This window comes from Netta rufina, assembly GCF_964035555.1.
Source record: "Netta rufina genome assembly, chromosome: 12".
NCBI lineage: Eukaryota > Metazoa > Chordata > Aves > Anseriformes > Anatidae > Netta > Netta rufina.
In genome coordinates this window covers 7,662,497-7,678,686 of record NC_140135.1, presented here as the reverse complement: position 1 = coordinate 7,678,686, position 16,190 = coordinate 7,662,497, and the positions used below count along the sequence as shown (strand labels likewise).

Sequence of the window (16,190 nt, the reverse complement as noted above, 5' to 3'; positions counted from 1 at the left end):
AGTCAGACAATAACATAACCCCCAAGAAGTTAATCTCATTGACTAGACTGTGAAGAGTGGGAATTTTAGCCTCCTAAAGCTTTTCCATTATAAGCCACTACAAAGAGGAAGAGGTGATGCAATCCTACCTTACATGGGAAATAAACAAATTTCCAAAAATTAAAACAACAACAAAACAAGATAGGTTTTTCCAGGTCTGGTTAAGTGTTTCCTGAATATCTCAGTAATAGTGCAGCAGCTTTTAACGTAATAAGTTTGGTTCAATTAGAACCAGTTAGAGGCAGAAATATTCCTGGTCTTTTTAGAGCCAATGCTTAAGCCAGCAAGCCATCTCCTGCCTTCCTTGTCAACAGGGTCAGGATTTGATCCATTTTCTGAATGTTTTCCAAACCTGAGCACAAAACGTGCACGTCTGGGTTTCACATAAGATTACCAGTGTGTCCCAAGTAGCACTGGACAACGTCATCAACTAGGTTATAAATTCAGGAAACCAGCCACTACTGGGCATCCACCACCCCTTCCTTCACCACTATCCATCTGCCACACAGGGTTCAACTAAGAGTTGCTTTGCTATTTGATTTTCTCCCGTACCAGTATTCTGGTGGTGGCAAATCTATTTCTAAAGGATGAAGCAAGCTGGTCTTTGAAACACTGAAACATTGAAGATGACTGTGAAACATTAGCCAAAAAAAATCAACTGGTATGACAGCCACTTCTGAAATGCTTCAGCTATTGTGGTATTCTTCATACTTGCTTAGCTCCTCAAGAAAAGTCTGAACACTGGCAAAAGGGATTTGCTTTAATTAACACAGCTCTGGCATAAGTAACATATTTTCCTTTCTTGTCTATTATTCCATTCCCTCATGGATGCCTGCATCAGCCCATGCCACTGGATGAAAGAATAAGTAACAAATGGTTGTCTGTGGCCAGAAGCAGAGAATAAAGCTGCAGCAGGGGCACTCACAGCTCCCACAGGCAGAGGCTAATACAACAGTTGGCTACCATGCTCAGCCCCCAGCTCTGTGGCATCCACCAAGGCAGACACGACAAGCAGCTATTCAAGCTCTTATGTCCTAATTTTTTTGAAAATCCAAGGCAGATTCAGAAAATACTAACCTCCATCACATTATGATCCTCCAGTACTGCACATTAAGGGTCCTTTTCATAATATTGCCAGCTGGCAATGCCACTCAGGGAAAAAAAAAAAAAAAAAAAAAAAAAAAAAAAAAAAAAAAAAAAACTAAACCTGCAAAATGAGTCATCACAGACATTTCCCCCAGCTTGAAAAAAATAAACCTTGACTTCCAAATCAGCTCCACATTTGGAGAACTACTGCTTACCTGTGCACTCTTCAACAGTCTCTCCTGTTTCAGGTGACTGTATGACGTCTGTTGGCCCCGTAGCCATGATATAGTCACTGAAATGAGATGAAAACATTGGTTAAATTTTCGTCCACCTTCACAGATTACGATCCCACCCTGCTGCTGTGTTCCCAAATGCTCATCACAAACAGAGCTAGCACACTTGTTTTGCACCTGAGCCACAGACCTTTTCCACATTTTTCAGTGACACTTATTTCTCCAGCCAAAACAAATAAACTAGTCTTACTTTGTGCCAGTACCTCTCTCTTTTTAGGAATCCGGGATCAAAGCTTGTATTACATGAAAATGTGACCAGCAAGGACTGTAATGCTTCCCAGCCTCAGAATAATGAGTCTTTATGCACACGCTTTGCTACAGACTGACAGCTCCATGCTACTGTAAAAAACATCTTAAATAAGAGCTCTGCTGCCGAGGGTGCATGTATTACAGTGTCCTTACAGCAGGCACCAGGCTAGCCTGTCAGCATTATTAAAATTAGTTAAGCATCAGCACTGAACCATCATTCTGGGCTATGCTGCATTTGTGGAAACCAATAGATCAAATTTATTTTGGTTCCAGTGCAATCAGCTTTTAGCCACAAGCTTTGAAACCTTATCGCAAGCAGGTCTATTGATCAACCACATTAGCTGACGGCATCATCTTCCTCCCCGATGAAAACAAAAGTTCGGTCTAGTTTTAAGATCATTCAATGCTAACTGGCTCCACTTTGTATTTTCCAAGGCTCCTAAACGGGTGTCTGTCAGAAACAAAGGGATTAGGCAGCAGACCGCAAGAGTTACAGTACAAATGTCAAGCAACAATGGAAACGTGACAGTTTAGCAAGGCAGCTCATAAATATTGTCCTTTGTTAGAGGAGATATCCAAATGATACATTTACATAGTTAGCAGTTCCAGTATGCCATGTCAGGGCTTAAAGAGTAAGAAATCTTCACAAAGAAATGAGAATACCCATACAAACAAATGAAAATACCCCCACAAACAAATGATAATACCCACAAACAAATCTTGTCCCCTTTTTTGCACAGAAATGGTTTATTTTCCACCTCAAGTGGTACAATACTGCTAAATTACATAGCTTAGGTGCCTACTTGGCCAGTCAGCAAACTCTTGCATTCCTTCTGTATCAGCCACACCTATAATCTGTTATGGTGAAGAGCACCAGTACTTCCCTGAGTCCATGGGCAGCCCAAGTCCTCAGATAACCTTAAAAGAGAAGGTGTGTAGAGGAAATGGGACTGTCAAAAAAAAAAAAAAAAAAGGTAAAAAAAAAAAGGTAGCAGGCCATGGAGGAAAAAGGCAGGGCTCCTGCAAGAAAGCAGAGAGAGGAAGCGTGCCCTGTACTACCTGCTGCCATGCTGCTGACCTCTAGGTAGAAACGGAGCAGACGGACTGCAGTTTTCTTCTGGTTTAACTCACCTAGAGGCAGCGAACACAGGAGTGCATTAACACACTGTGCTTCCAAACAATCTCATCTCACCTTGCAAAAAAGGCAATGAAAAAGTCATTGCAGGGACCAGGACTGATTGTGCCTTTGCTAAATAAGATGCACAGAGGTTTGAAACAATTGGCTTTGAAACAATTGTTAGACAATATGCAGAAGCAACAAAGAGTAAGACTTTTAAGATCTTCCCTTTTGGATGATCATAACCATTCAGCATTTCTCCTTTTTCCATTCAGGTCTCATCAATTATCCATGGAAATGTCTGCATTTCCTGCATATTTTGATTAAAGTGGTCATCAGCAGACTTTCTCATAGATTCTCTGTATGAAGAAGAAATTTGGACCCATTTTTTCCCCCAACTTTATACACAATGCATATTGTTAGATTTATCCTTAGGGAAAGGGAAATGCATTTGAAATAAAACATTAAGACAGTGCTCAGCACATTTGCAAGGACAAACTGGCAAGTCCCCAGACTTGCTCTTCTTTTCCCAGACTGCAAGTGGGACTGACTTCTGGCTCATTCACACCTCTAGCTTCTGCTTTGCTCACCTTCAATAACAAGAAAGCAAGGCAAAATGTTGATTTCAGATTCAGCTTTGTTTTTGCTGGCTCTCCATTTATTTAAATTACTCCATCATCTCAGCTGCTCACTCAGAACCCCTCCAGTCCTTGGAGATCCTTTGACTGCTGTGTTTATTACAACAAGCATTTATTTCCATTTGGTGTATCTCTTATACGAGTAGAACTATAATTGCAGAGCAGTTCAGCTCCGAGGCAGTCTCTTTACAGTCAAATCAGCTCCTGCATTAACTCAATTTTATAGCTGAGTTCTCTGGGGCATATGGAGGTCAAGTGTCAATTGCGAGGGTGCATCATGAGTCTGCAACCGTGCCCCCATTTAGGACCTAAAGCTCTAAGTTAACAAGCATTGAAATAAGAAGAGAAAAAATATTTACAGCCAAGTGTAAATTCCATCATTAAAATGATGACGTACCTGAAGGAAAGTTAGCACTGAGATAAGTGCTTCAAATTCTGGTAGCACTCTGCTTTATTTTACAAGAGAAAAGCTAGCAAAAGTTCTGGGCACCAAACCCTAGCCTGAGGATTAATGTAGCAGAGAGAATGAGGACAAAACCTCATCAATACGAACACATGTGAGTGCACAGGCATTAACGGATCGAACCCCCGACATCCACCACTTGCAGCCCTTAATGACAGCTGACAGACGCAGCGCTGCGCGTGGTCGGGATGTATCGATACTGCCCGCCCAGCTCAATCAGCTGTACTCACCACGTGCACCCCGCAGGCTCCCCCGGAGCACTGCACCACGAGACGAAGTTCTAAACAGATGCTGTATGCACATCGATTTTTAGTGATAAAGTATCAGATGAAATAAGGGGCCTTTTGGAGCAGCATTTCCAAGGCTCGGCATGCCAGGAGATGCTAGAGGACAGCTGGGAGAAGGTGCCCACCAAGGGACAAAGCAGGCTCTCTCCTCGGTGGCAGCAGTCACAGCAGAGCAGTGGTGGAGCTGTCAAGCATTTTGAAGGCATATGTGTACTTTAAAGGCATACAGCTCCCACAGTTTAAAGCTTTCCTTATGTTCAAAGCAGGCAACAGGACCTAGTTAGCAATCACTGCTACACTGATGTGGTTTATGATAGATCTGGGCTCCCTGCTATACATACAGCACTGCCATTAATAACCCTGCTGAGTTACATTCACCTGGAGCTCTTCAACTCATTAGGGCAACTCTTAAGTCCTAAGAGAAAACACTCCAGAAACAGGAGAAATAACCTTGTCTCTCTTTTACAATCTGGAGCAGCCGGACAAATATTTAGAGTGCTCTACAGGAAGGCAGTGGCTGGGCAGAAGAAATGCAAAGCCGGGAAGTGTCTGACTATTCCCTTTTCCCAGCTAAGTACATTACCTGAATAAGTGTATCACGTGGGGGGAAACATGCTAACAGCAAAGACAACTCCCTTCCCTCCTCGGTTTGCGTATTTAAGGACTGCAGGGAAGTTAACATTGTACAGCACTCAAGTTTCCCACATTTGACAGAGGCCCAAGACAAACAGACATGCTTTCTGCTCAGCCTCACAAAGGAGACACAGCCTCCTTGCTGTCTCTGCATCAGACCAAATTGATGGAGACCGCACAACGAGCAGGCTCCGTCCCCAGCTTCTGGTTTCTTCAGTTCAGTCCCATGCCTCTGCACGAGCCTTCTGGAAGGCCTTGCAAAAGAGATCAAAGGAGATGCTGACCCCTGAACAGTCGCCTTCCAAACAAATAAAGGCTTGAGAAAATAAGGACTCAATACCACCAGGCACTTCATTCGTTCAGTATCTTCATACCCTACAAGAGACAGACAACGAGAAGCGGCCACGAGAAAGAGGTGGCATTTTAGCCTGGAGTTTTTAAAGACCCATTTCCTCCAGGCTACAAAAAACAAGCTTGTGCTCAGATTTCTGGACACACGCTTTGCACAGCAAGATGGGTCAGCACCGGGAAATGCAGGCCCCTCACCTGTCCTGCAGGACCAGCCCGTGGCCAGCATCCCCACCCAACACACCTGGAGCTGCAGCAGGACCTTGAGAAAAGCCCCCCCTCTGCCCTGAGCACAGAGCTTCATAAAAACACAGGATGCAGGATGGTTTAGTATTCACATTACATTCTTCAGCTGAAGGTGACAGGTTAAATTGTTACTACGTCTTATTAAGGCACGTTGAGGGACTTTGTTCTGTCAAAATGGGCTTGATTGCTTCCTCCCTGGGAACGCTACAGGCTAGCCATGGACTTGGCAACCCACTGAAAGTAAGGGAAGCAAAATTGTCTTCGGTTTACCCTCTGCAACCCCACTGAACAGACTCTCAGAGCCAATCACAAAGCAACAGCAGAGCCAGCGAGGTTTCTGTTCAATTTTCATGTCCCTTGAGCCCATCACCAACTCCACAACCAAAGCTCCCGTCGCTGTCTGTGCAACGAGCCGAGCAAGCTGCTCTTCAGGGTCCCTGTTCAGGGAACAGGCTGAATGGTGTGGGATCCCACAACCAACCGGGCTCAAGCAGGGTCCTGCCCAACACGACAGTGGGACTGGGACATGACCTCGCACAGCCGATCCCACTCAACTCTTTTTAGAGTTTCTAGGATGAACTGCCCCCAGTTTTGGCCAGCTGGATGTTTTTCCAAACCCAACCTGGTCTGAGCCTCACACAACTGTGGCTGTTTCAAGCAGGAATAGGAGAATGGCACAAACAGCAGCTTACGTGAGGCCTCTTGCTGCCACCTCCACTGATAACAGGGAGAGGTGGGGAAGAAGTTTATAAAGTTAATGAGTACTGATCCTGTCATTTCTACGGAAAGAAGAGCTTAGGAAAGTTTAAGGTCATTTTCAAAGGATCACAGATCAGGAAGCCTAGACAAGCAACTTGTCAGTATTTAGTATCAATAAAAATGCTCTCCCAGGAACAAGTAGGGGTCATAATTCCCCACAGCATCAGAAAACACTCAGCTGCTACCCTTGAAGAGATATCCAGAGCAAACAACCTTTCACATAAAGAGATCTACAGCCAGCTTTCACGCTTTGCATTCAGACAACACCCCCTCACCGTGCTCGGTCCCCAGACCTGGGCTTCACAGGGAAGGCTTGCCAGAAGACAGGTCCCAGTGTGCTGAACTCTTTTTACCTACAGTCTGCTTTGAGCAGCCTCTGACTGCTTCTGAAGGATTTCTGCTATTCAGCAGTGCATTATGTGCTGCCCTCCCAGCGAGTGTGTGTGTAACACTAATGGAAAGCAGCTGGTGGGCTGAAGCTGAGTTAAAAAAATAAAAAAGGAGCGGGAGGAAATGCCTTTCATACAGTCACACGGGCTCAGTCTGTAATTGTGTGAGAAGCCAAAAGGATAAGAAGGGGGAAGGGCAAATGAGACAAAAAATATTTGTAAGCTACTGGAGAAAACAGAGTGGAAATGCACTCTGCAGCGTACGTACGTGGACTTGTGTGAGCTCAAAGCTGGGGCAGGTACAGCTGAGCAGTGCTGGTTTGCATTCAGCTCGGGATGCCCAGCTCAAGTCTGAGCAGCCCCACTTTGCAATAGCTGGCACCCACAGCAGACACTGACCTGTCTCGGGCATGCCCTCGTGCCCCTAATTACTCTGCAGAGCTTATTAGCACAACCTCGTGCTGCTGCTGTCAGTGCAGGGATCCCTACTGCAAGTCTGTTTCAGCACAGACAGCAGAATAGCCACCTGTTTGCCAAAAACTAAGTGCTTCTGAACAGCCCTTCTCTGACAGTAAGTTACAGCATAATTTTTCCAGTGCATTTTCTGGTCTGTACAAATCAGGGGAAACGCGAGAGAACTTTGCTCAAATCAAGACTGGCACTAACTCAGTCATGAACTAAGCACACACAAAAGCCCAGCCAATGCTTTGGGCCCCGACTGCCTCTGTTGTAAAGGAATGTACATTAACTGACCCAGCTGAACTGCACCACTTGGCACCAGCGTAGGTATAAGTCAGTGCTTTTCCCATGTAGTAATTCTTCTTTACACTACCACACTGGGGAAGTTTCAGGAAACAGCTGGAATGAGGATCTTCTTCCACTCTTCCTAACGAGAAGCAATAGAAGCAGCAGAGTCATCCAGCAACGGTACGAGGAACCAGCACGTTGCCAGCAGCAGGAGACTCCCTCAGATCCACTTGACGTGGATACAGCTGGCGAAGTGGGGAGGGAGGGGAAACACGCACTTAACATCAACACGGACGTAACCAAAGGCAGTTAGGGAGTTACACCAGAAAGCTCTGCTGCCTTTGGAAGCAGCTCCACGAGCAGAGCAGCAGGAAGCATCCAGCCACTATCACTGAAGAGCAGGCATGCCTTACGCTAGCAGAGTCACGAAGCCGGAGTCAAGTACAGGAATAAAAGTCAAGCTGACTGTCTCTGCCTCTGTCACTGGAGTCCAGGGCAAACGGCAGGGCTGCCAACAGGAGCCAAAATGTTTATCGCTCAGCCTTGAGCTTCTTTGCCTGTGGAATCACAATAGTCACGCTGAATGCCTGGAAAGCTTACCAAGCAAAGCACTGCCTCTGCTACAGGAGACCAGCACGTTGGGACCTTACCAGTTGACTCTGCTACCAGCTGCTACCGCTACAAATAAGTTACAGAAATCATAAAATTTCACAAGAGTGGCCTGCATATCTGCCATGTTCCTGTATTTGGATCCTGCTCTGGTCCCCAAGATGTTCACGAGAAATCATTGCATCCTAGGCCTGAGAAGGGTCTGGAGAAAAAAATAACAAATTAAGCTGTCTGAATATTGCAGGGAAAATGAGGCTGAAACAATAGCTATCTCAATGCCAGAACTGAAACGTGGGACTTGAAGCTATGTCTGAAGCTTTTTTATTTATTTATTTTTCCAAAACTGTCCCTCATCCCTCACTCTGTGGGATAAAGAACAGCCTACAGAGGGGAAAAAGTAAAAAAAATAAATAAATCTCTAGGTAGATCAAACTCCCCAGAACACATTGCTTCCAAGATATGTTAATAAAGACATTTAATGCCTAGGAATTTAAAGTACACTAAAAAAGAAACAAACAAACAACAAAAAAAATAGTGACTAACAGAAATTTCCGGGGCTGACTGTGTCACAAATGTTCACTCCAAGGATCAAACTCTTACAAACAGCCAGCCATCTTTTGGCTATACAAGAGAGCAAATAAAATGCAGGCTTTGTGGTCTCAGAGGCTGCCTTTGGCAGGAAGGTCAGGAAATCTCTTCATGTGAAGTCCCCAGACCTAGCCAGGGCAACATCTACTGGCTGTACACACGCGAAAATAAAAACAAGGCCAGTTCCCTCCTATGTTGAAACAAACTGCATCTGGCTGGCTAAACCCCGTGAGCTCCCACGGTTTCTGGAATTCAGACCCCATTTTGGCTGCTGATCTTAGCCAGAGCCAAAGGAAGGCCTGGGGCAGCTTCCACGCTTGCAAAAGGAGCTCTTCTGGAGCTCTGTGGGGAGTCTGAGGGTCTCCCTGCATTTGATTTCACTGAAGTCTTCTCCTGTCCCTGCTCTTTCCTCCTGGCAGCTCTCCCTGCAGCCCAAGTCAGGCACCTTCCGAGGCACGCTGTCTTGAAGGACAGGAGAATTGTGAGAGCCAAGGGAGGTCACGCATGTGCTTCAAGCAGTCCCTGAGCTACGTGTGTCCCCAGGCTATCTGCTGGCTTTTCTCTTTCATACGAGCAGCCACTACAAAGGGATCCCACTTCTCCAAGGCTGCAGCCACAAACACCCCTCCACAACAAGACCAGCTGAGCCAGTGCTGGCTTGCACCAATGGAGCATCAACTGCATTTGGCTGTTTTGAAGGAGGTGGTGGCATCAGGGAGAAAAGGGGACAAAACGGAAGAAAATCCCAGGAGGGGGACACCAAGGGCCACAAGAAGGGGCACTGACAAGAGGATGTCATGGAAAAAAAAAAACAAACAGGCAGGGACAGACATTCTGTAAGGTCTTAACAGGCCAAGCTCTGCAAGGAAGGAAGCAATGAAGAGATTTGCATTTTTTGAAGCAACACAATGAACTTTCAACTTCTGGAATATTCTTTTCTCTAAACTGAGAGGATGGAAAATAATTTGCTAGAGTGAATCAGCAAACAATTCCTCCACACCTCTGTCAGGTCTGTATTCCCCCCATCCACACAGACAGTTTGATGACTACATCCGTACATCTACAGAGCAATTCTGAGCTCGAGTGTATAAATACATCCCGCTCGCATCTGAAATACCGTGTGGATCAGAACTGTGTTGTTAGATGAGTGATTCTGTGCCTGGCAAAAGCACACGGTTACATATTTCTTAGAATGAATAAGCATAAATGAATCCATCATGAATAAAAGTCAAACATTTAGTTCGCTAATTAGCACCAGATCCTTGAAAGTCTGAGGCCAAAAGAAACAACCACCACAAAAATGTGAAGCCGGAATGCCGCTTTAGCTCTGGCTGCATGGTTGGAAAGCAGAATGAGGCTGCTTTGTCTGCACAAAGTCACCCTGCTCCGACTGGAAGTGCTACAGTCCCCTCTAACCATGTCACAGATATTAAGGTGCTACAGCACGGTGACAGGATACACAAGACCACAGGGTACCCTGGTACCTGAAGGCCTGTACGAATGCAGCAGCACACACTGAAGTAACGACAGAGTTGAACGATGAGTAAGGACATAAGGATGTGTGTGGCCCAGGTCTCAGCGTCTTCGTGTACATCGTGTCGGAAATATTGAGCTGTTAGCACAACCCTGACTGCTACACGCCTGATGAGCAGTGACAGCTCAGCATCTGCATGCAGAATCAGGCAGGATATTAAGTGACTGGCTTTAATTTGTTTAAACAATGACTCCCACAATGGAGCCTCAGAGGGCCACCTGCTACCTCAACACAAATAACTATTACTGATATAACAACATATGGAAAAAAAAAAAAAGTCTGCAGTTCATATTTGCTGTATTCAAAATATTTCTGAAAACTCCTCAATGCATAACAGTACCAACCTTGAAACGACAGCGGATTTAGCTCAGAAATACAAGCTTTGATGACTGTAGTGTAGAGCGTCTGGTAAGAATCAATGCACATTGTGCTCAACTGTTTTTTTACAGCAGCAGCCCTTAGGAGAGCAAAAGTAAAAATTCAGCCTTGGAATTACCTTGGGTTTCTGCCTGTCTCCCCACAGGCAGCCTCATCTTGGAGTTTCCCAGGTTTGCTGGTAATCAGCTCTAGCTGTGCTACGCTAGCTCAGGTAGGTTATCTGTTGGAAGCACAGCTTGGAGCTAGTACGTTTTTGTCTTAAGTATCCATAGCCAGATTTCAGCTCAGAAAGCCATTTCCAGGCCTTCATATCACAGCTATTAAGCTTTCCAGACCTCTGTACATGGAGGAAATGGTAAATTCATCTCTCCATTTGGCTGAAAGGATACAAAGCTAGATCCTCTGAGCAGCAGAAGATTCATAAGGAGAGAACACAAGGAAAATCATGACAAGATGTTTTCAAGGCTCAATCTGGCAAGATAAGATGGACGAAAAACTGGCAGGCAAATGGTGCAGAAGAGTGAAGATCACATTCAGCAGATTGTCCCAAGCCAAGAAGCTTCTGCTGTGCTGTAAAATAAGTAGGACGGGCAGCATTAGGAGCACTCACCCATCAGACACTCAGTACCTTGGTGGTAGGGAAAGGGCTGTTGTGCTGAAACCAAACGGACACGGCTGCCTGGAATTCCTCTGCCTACAGCCAGCAAACGCACCGCATCGCAGTGGCTGCTAAAGCAAACACCATCCAGAGAGAAGTGTGAAGAGGAGGAGGAGGACTGGGAGAGGTGGGGTGACTCACTGGCCGCATTAAGCCACAACTGAACTTCTCACACAGAGATGAGTCAAATGGAATGAATCAACAAGCAGAAATAGTTGAGCTTTCTGTTAATAATACAGCACCATTGTACCAACTGTGCACAACCGCCTGCAGTGCCATGGCTCTGCCACCTCCTGACTGCTTTTGCTCACCCTCTCTATTATTCTTGTGTAAGAAAACAGGGCTTCAATCTGTGTGCATTTAATAGCAGGCGTGACACTGAACAAGCCCTGTGAGCTGAAGACAAAACACTCCCAAATGTCCAAACGCCCTCTACATTGCTGTGTACAGGAGCAAGCTCTCAGGCTGCCTCCTGGAAGATTCCCAAGGGATCGTAATGCCTGGGGAGTCCTTTCTGCTCAGCACCCCTTCTCTGACTTGGCCCTGGCTGGGAGAGCTCCCCACTTTCCAAAAAGCACCTCCCTTTTGCTCAATGCTTTGCCTCCTGTACTCCCCACAAGCCGTTTCTTGAAACCTGGTATTGCCACCTCTGTCTGCATCCAGGGATTCTCTCTGCACTGGTGAACTTACTTTGCTGGGCAGGAGCCACCTTTCATAACCAGAAAAAAAAAAAAAGAAAGAAAAAGAAAAAATACAACAAACCATTGAAAAACTGTTAACGAGTGATTCTTGCCCTCATCAGGAAATAGCATTAATATAACAATATAACACTAAAGCAGGTAACCACATGCATTTCAGGATACCAACGTGATCCTGGGATTCACTGGCTGCTCACAGACCTCCAGAGCATCACAGGACCAGCTCTTGTAGGAGGCTGGGCACTGGGCACCACGGCTCCCAGGCAGCAGCACTGGGGAAGCTGCGTGGCCTCCTGATGGCTGACAGCCTGGCCAAGCCCAGGTACACGTGGGGATGCCACCATGGATGGGAACAGCCTTGGTGCCTCGCTGTGAGCCCCGTGCCCAAGCACATGTCAAAGAGCCGAGCATCATGGGCAGTCCCCGCTGTAACCCTAACGCACTGACGTATTTCCAAAAAGCGAGAGACGCCGTGGGAGGCGAATGAGCTGCTGATGGAGAAGAGCAGCTCGTAATGGCCTGGAAGTGCCCCGCTCCCCGCAGTGCCAAGTCACTACTTCAGCAGCACTTGGTGGAGCTTTAAACCGCTTCCAATTCACTTGCTAGTGTCCGAGCCCCAGGAGCAGCTGCTTGCTGCCGATGGGGAACCAAAGGCTCCAAGGAGCCTACACAGAAATAACAGCTGTAGAAGCACACTCTGCACCCTCCGCTGCCCTCTGTGAGCCTCTTCAAACAAGCAGGCTTAGGGCAAGGGAGCTGGAGGGAAGGGTGCAGGGAACAGAGACCTCAGCTTAGCTGGCTATCGGTCAGGTAGGCAGCGGTGTAATGGCTTTGCAAGAATCCCCACAAACTCCAAAATCTCTTCCTGACACTCATCTGAACAGGCAACAAACACAGACAGCAACAAAGCAACAGCACCTAATCCAGATAACAAATTTTGCTTGACATTCCTAACATCATTTTACATTTGTAACTTCCATCTCAAAGTAAAAATATGTTGAAAATGATCCCGATGCATCCCTTGACCAACAGCTTTACCCAAATGCTGAACTTGTTTGCAGCACAGGCATGCACATCAGCTTTTTTTTTTTTTTTTTTTTTTTGACAATTCTGGGCTACAAGAAAGAAATTAAATATGCCACTGGAAGTACAGAGGTTGGCACAGCAGAAGACATTCAAACCAAAATAAGTCCATAATTCTGGGATTGCTTTTGAAAGGCACCATGAAATCTTGAGTGACCACACTAACTCCAGACCAGTTAAACACATTTCCTTATAGTCTGTTACTGAAACCAGCTCTGAGCTGGCACACAAAGCCTTCAGCCAAATACTTTATATAGCTTCTAACACACTATATTTGTCTTTGGAAATTGGCAGTTTGCATTGACCATCACTGAACCTTACTATTCAAGCAACCACATTTTCAGCTCATAACTACATATTCGGCTAGTTTCAAAAGCTGAAAGACAGATATTAACAGATTCTTCTGCAGGCTTTAGAAAACTGCATCATGTCTGCCCAGAGCTGACAGATTGTTCTGATACCGGGCTGGGACCAAGCACAATGAAACAAGGATGAGCTACAAGAGCCACAAACTTACTGGAAGAACAATTTAAGATTAACTAGCATCTGCAACCCAAATAAAGAAAAATACGAAAGCAATCTCCAACTTTTATTTCAGTGGATTAAGACTGGTGCTGTGCTGTGGAATTATCTGCGTGAGTTTTTTTGGTTTGTTTTAATGATGTGAGATCTCATAAGGGAGCACTCACGAAGCACAGGGGCAGAACTCACTGCAGAAAGCTCAGACTCAGACAGAAGTCACGGCAGCGTGCAAAGGCAGAGCCTTCACTAGGAAAACGTGGGGCTGCGAAGGCAAATGGGACAGCAGCACAGGAGAGAGCTCCCCCAAGAAGCTTTTAAAACAGCCCAGGCACTTCAGCAGGACGCAGCAACCCAAAGCCCTAGCAGGACCCCTTGCCAGTGGCAGTAGCAAGTTTTAAGGCCTGTGCAGAGCTCTGCTGCTTTGGATAAACCGCTGCTTGTGCCCAAGCCAGTTGTTTAAAACATCCAAGTCATTTCATTCACAAAGCAAACTAACTCCTACAGGTCGAACAACTGTGTGAGGATTTGGGGAAGCCATTCCTGTAACACATCTAACACTGCCCAGAAAGACAAATGCTTTGTGTCAAACTCCCCAAAAAATTCATCCAAAATTCATCTCAGGCTCCAAACATCTCTGGTGCTGCAATTAATGTCTTAGGCTCATTTTAACTGCCAATAATCACATCCAAAGCAGCATATAAAATTTGTAAAGACTGTGAAGTATTTATAGTCACACTAATCCACTTGGGAACACATCACAAGGCTGAGACAACAGGATGAGGAACGCAATCTGCATATATACCCAGCATGGAGATCTAACTGAAGAGCACCCAGAAAGAAGAATTTGTTGAAAAAACAAAGCTGTTCTTTAGAAATCAGGTGCATTTCCACCTGAAAAGAAGTGATCATATGTCATATGAAAGAAGTGTCAGCTGCTCATACTTTACAGCCTCTCTCAGCCTTCCAAGTTTATCTTAACTGCATTAGATACTGGAGGATCTGGAGGAAAAACAATATAAATCAAACAAAGATTTTGTTGTCAGTTCAAGTGCCGAACCCTCTACCTTCATCAGGACTAATTCTCAGTCCTTTTGTCCGTTGTGATTGCATCCTCCCTCTTACCTAAGGCAGACTTACTTTCCAAATATTTAGATTCCTCTCATAGACACCATTACAAGTTTCAAAGGAGGAGAAGGGGGATGGAATATGGGATGGAAATTCTAACTGAAATCCAGTAGGAATTGAGTGCCTTCAAAAATACATATTTCTACCAGAGTAACGTGAGACACTGTTGACACAAGGGATCCAACAGTTAGAAGAGGGAAAAAGAGAAAGAAGGAATTGTCAGTTTCACTATTGAACTGGCACTTTTTTCCCTTGCTAACCAAGATTTCATCCATACTTTTTGCTATCATCATTCATATCTGAAGCCTCAAGATACAATTTTGTTTGCCTTTGAATTTGCACTTTCTGTAATCCTGTACTGTATGCAAGAATAGAGCCCTCTACAGTCCACTGATGCAAATTGTCACCAAAAACCACTGCTCGTTTTTTTGCATAGAAAATTTTGTTCCATTCCTTAGCAGAGAGAATATCCAAGGAAAAACAAAAGCTGTCTTGACAGTGGTTTAAAGCACAAATACTAACATGCATTGCCCCATCCTCTTCTCCCTTTATAGCTCTCCCACAGAACATGATAGTGAAGCAATCAAAAATATTTACTTTAAATAAAATCAAATCTCTCAATGGGGAGCAATTACAGAGCACACCTCAGGTTACTTATACAAAAAACTGAGCATATCGAGTTCTCAGAGAACATTTAATGCCGGATTTCTAGCTGAACATTTTTAAAAGCCAACCTGCATTTCTGTATTTCTCATTATTTGTTCAACATACACAATGTAGCTAATCAATAAAGAAGAGGACGTTTTTCCTTTTGCTATAATGAGACAGTAAAAGGTTCTTAATTTCCTTTTCAGTATTTTGTGTTTGCCACTGGACATACATATATACATATACACACATATCTGTGAAGGAAAAAAAGCATGACCGATTTTCATCATTTGTTAGTTCAGTTCGAGTTGATTTTTTGCACTTTATACGCCGAATGGCACATCAGTCGCAAGGCACGAGCACCGTGTGCAGTGCTGCTGCTGAAATACAGGAGGGAGGAATTCCCAAGCACCCACTGGAGTCAGCTCGCTGTGGAAAGGTGGAGGGGAGGGCTCAGCATGGCACTTACTTTTTACTTTTCAGGCAACTGTAGAATCCAGCCATGGTCCTTCCCTGGAGGCGTGCGTGCATTTAATTCATCCTTGTGCCGGCACAAGGACTCTGCAGTTTGGTCTCCTGCTCACCAAATGCCCCCCCCTGCACACAAGGAAGGCAGCATGCCGATGCAATTACTAGCCAGATAAAGTTCCTGATCTGAGGCCCTCAGACTCTGCTGAACTGGGTCCAAGGAGGGCTGTGCCTGCTCCATAAATGGTTATGAATTGTTAACTCCCCCTTTTCCTGCCTCCTTCCAGCTCGTGGTAAGCACAGCATCCTAAGTGTAAAATACCACATGGCATTTGATTCTGTCTCCCCGCGGGACTAATGAGAGGCTTGGTTGTAATTAGGAGGCGAAGAAGCCCCGAGGACATTGTATCATTGCTGTTATTTTTTAAACAGAGAGGCTACATAAAGCATTGCAACGTCTCTGAAATAACCACTCAAAACCGCCGGCATTCTCCAGCACACAAGGGGTGCGCAGGACCTTCCAGAACAGGCATTATCCCATCTCACTGTAAATCACGACCTATTCTAACATGCTACTCTGCACAT

The 16,190-nt window shown here is 45.2% G+C and overlaps 1 protein-coding gene across 1 annotated transcript in view; it reads right to left on the bottom strand.

Moving 5' to 3' along the window:
- The window catches only part of KIAA1210, a 41,554-nt gene extending 25,876 nt beyond the window's left edge, over nt 1–15,678 (bottom strand). Inside the window, exons 1-2 of the mRNA XM_084294257.1 lie at nt 15,607–15,678; nt 1,341–1,417 (exon numbers count right to left, since the gene is read on the bottom strand). Of these exons, the coding sequence (XP_084150383.1) occupies nt 1,341–1,417; nt 15,607–15,668 (139 nt within the window). The 5' untranslated portion in view covers nt 15,669–15,678. The remainder of the gene's footprint in view (nt 1–1,340; nt 1,418–15,606) is intronic.
- Between the last annotated feature and the right edge of the window lie 512 nt (nt 15,679–16,190).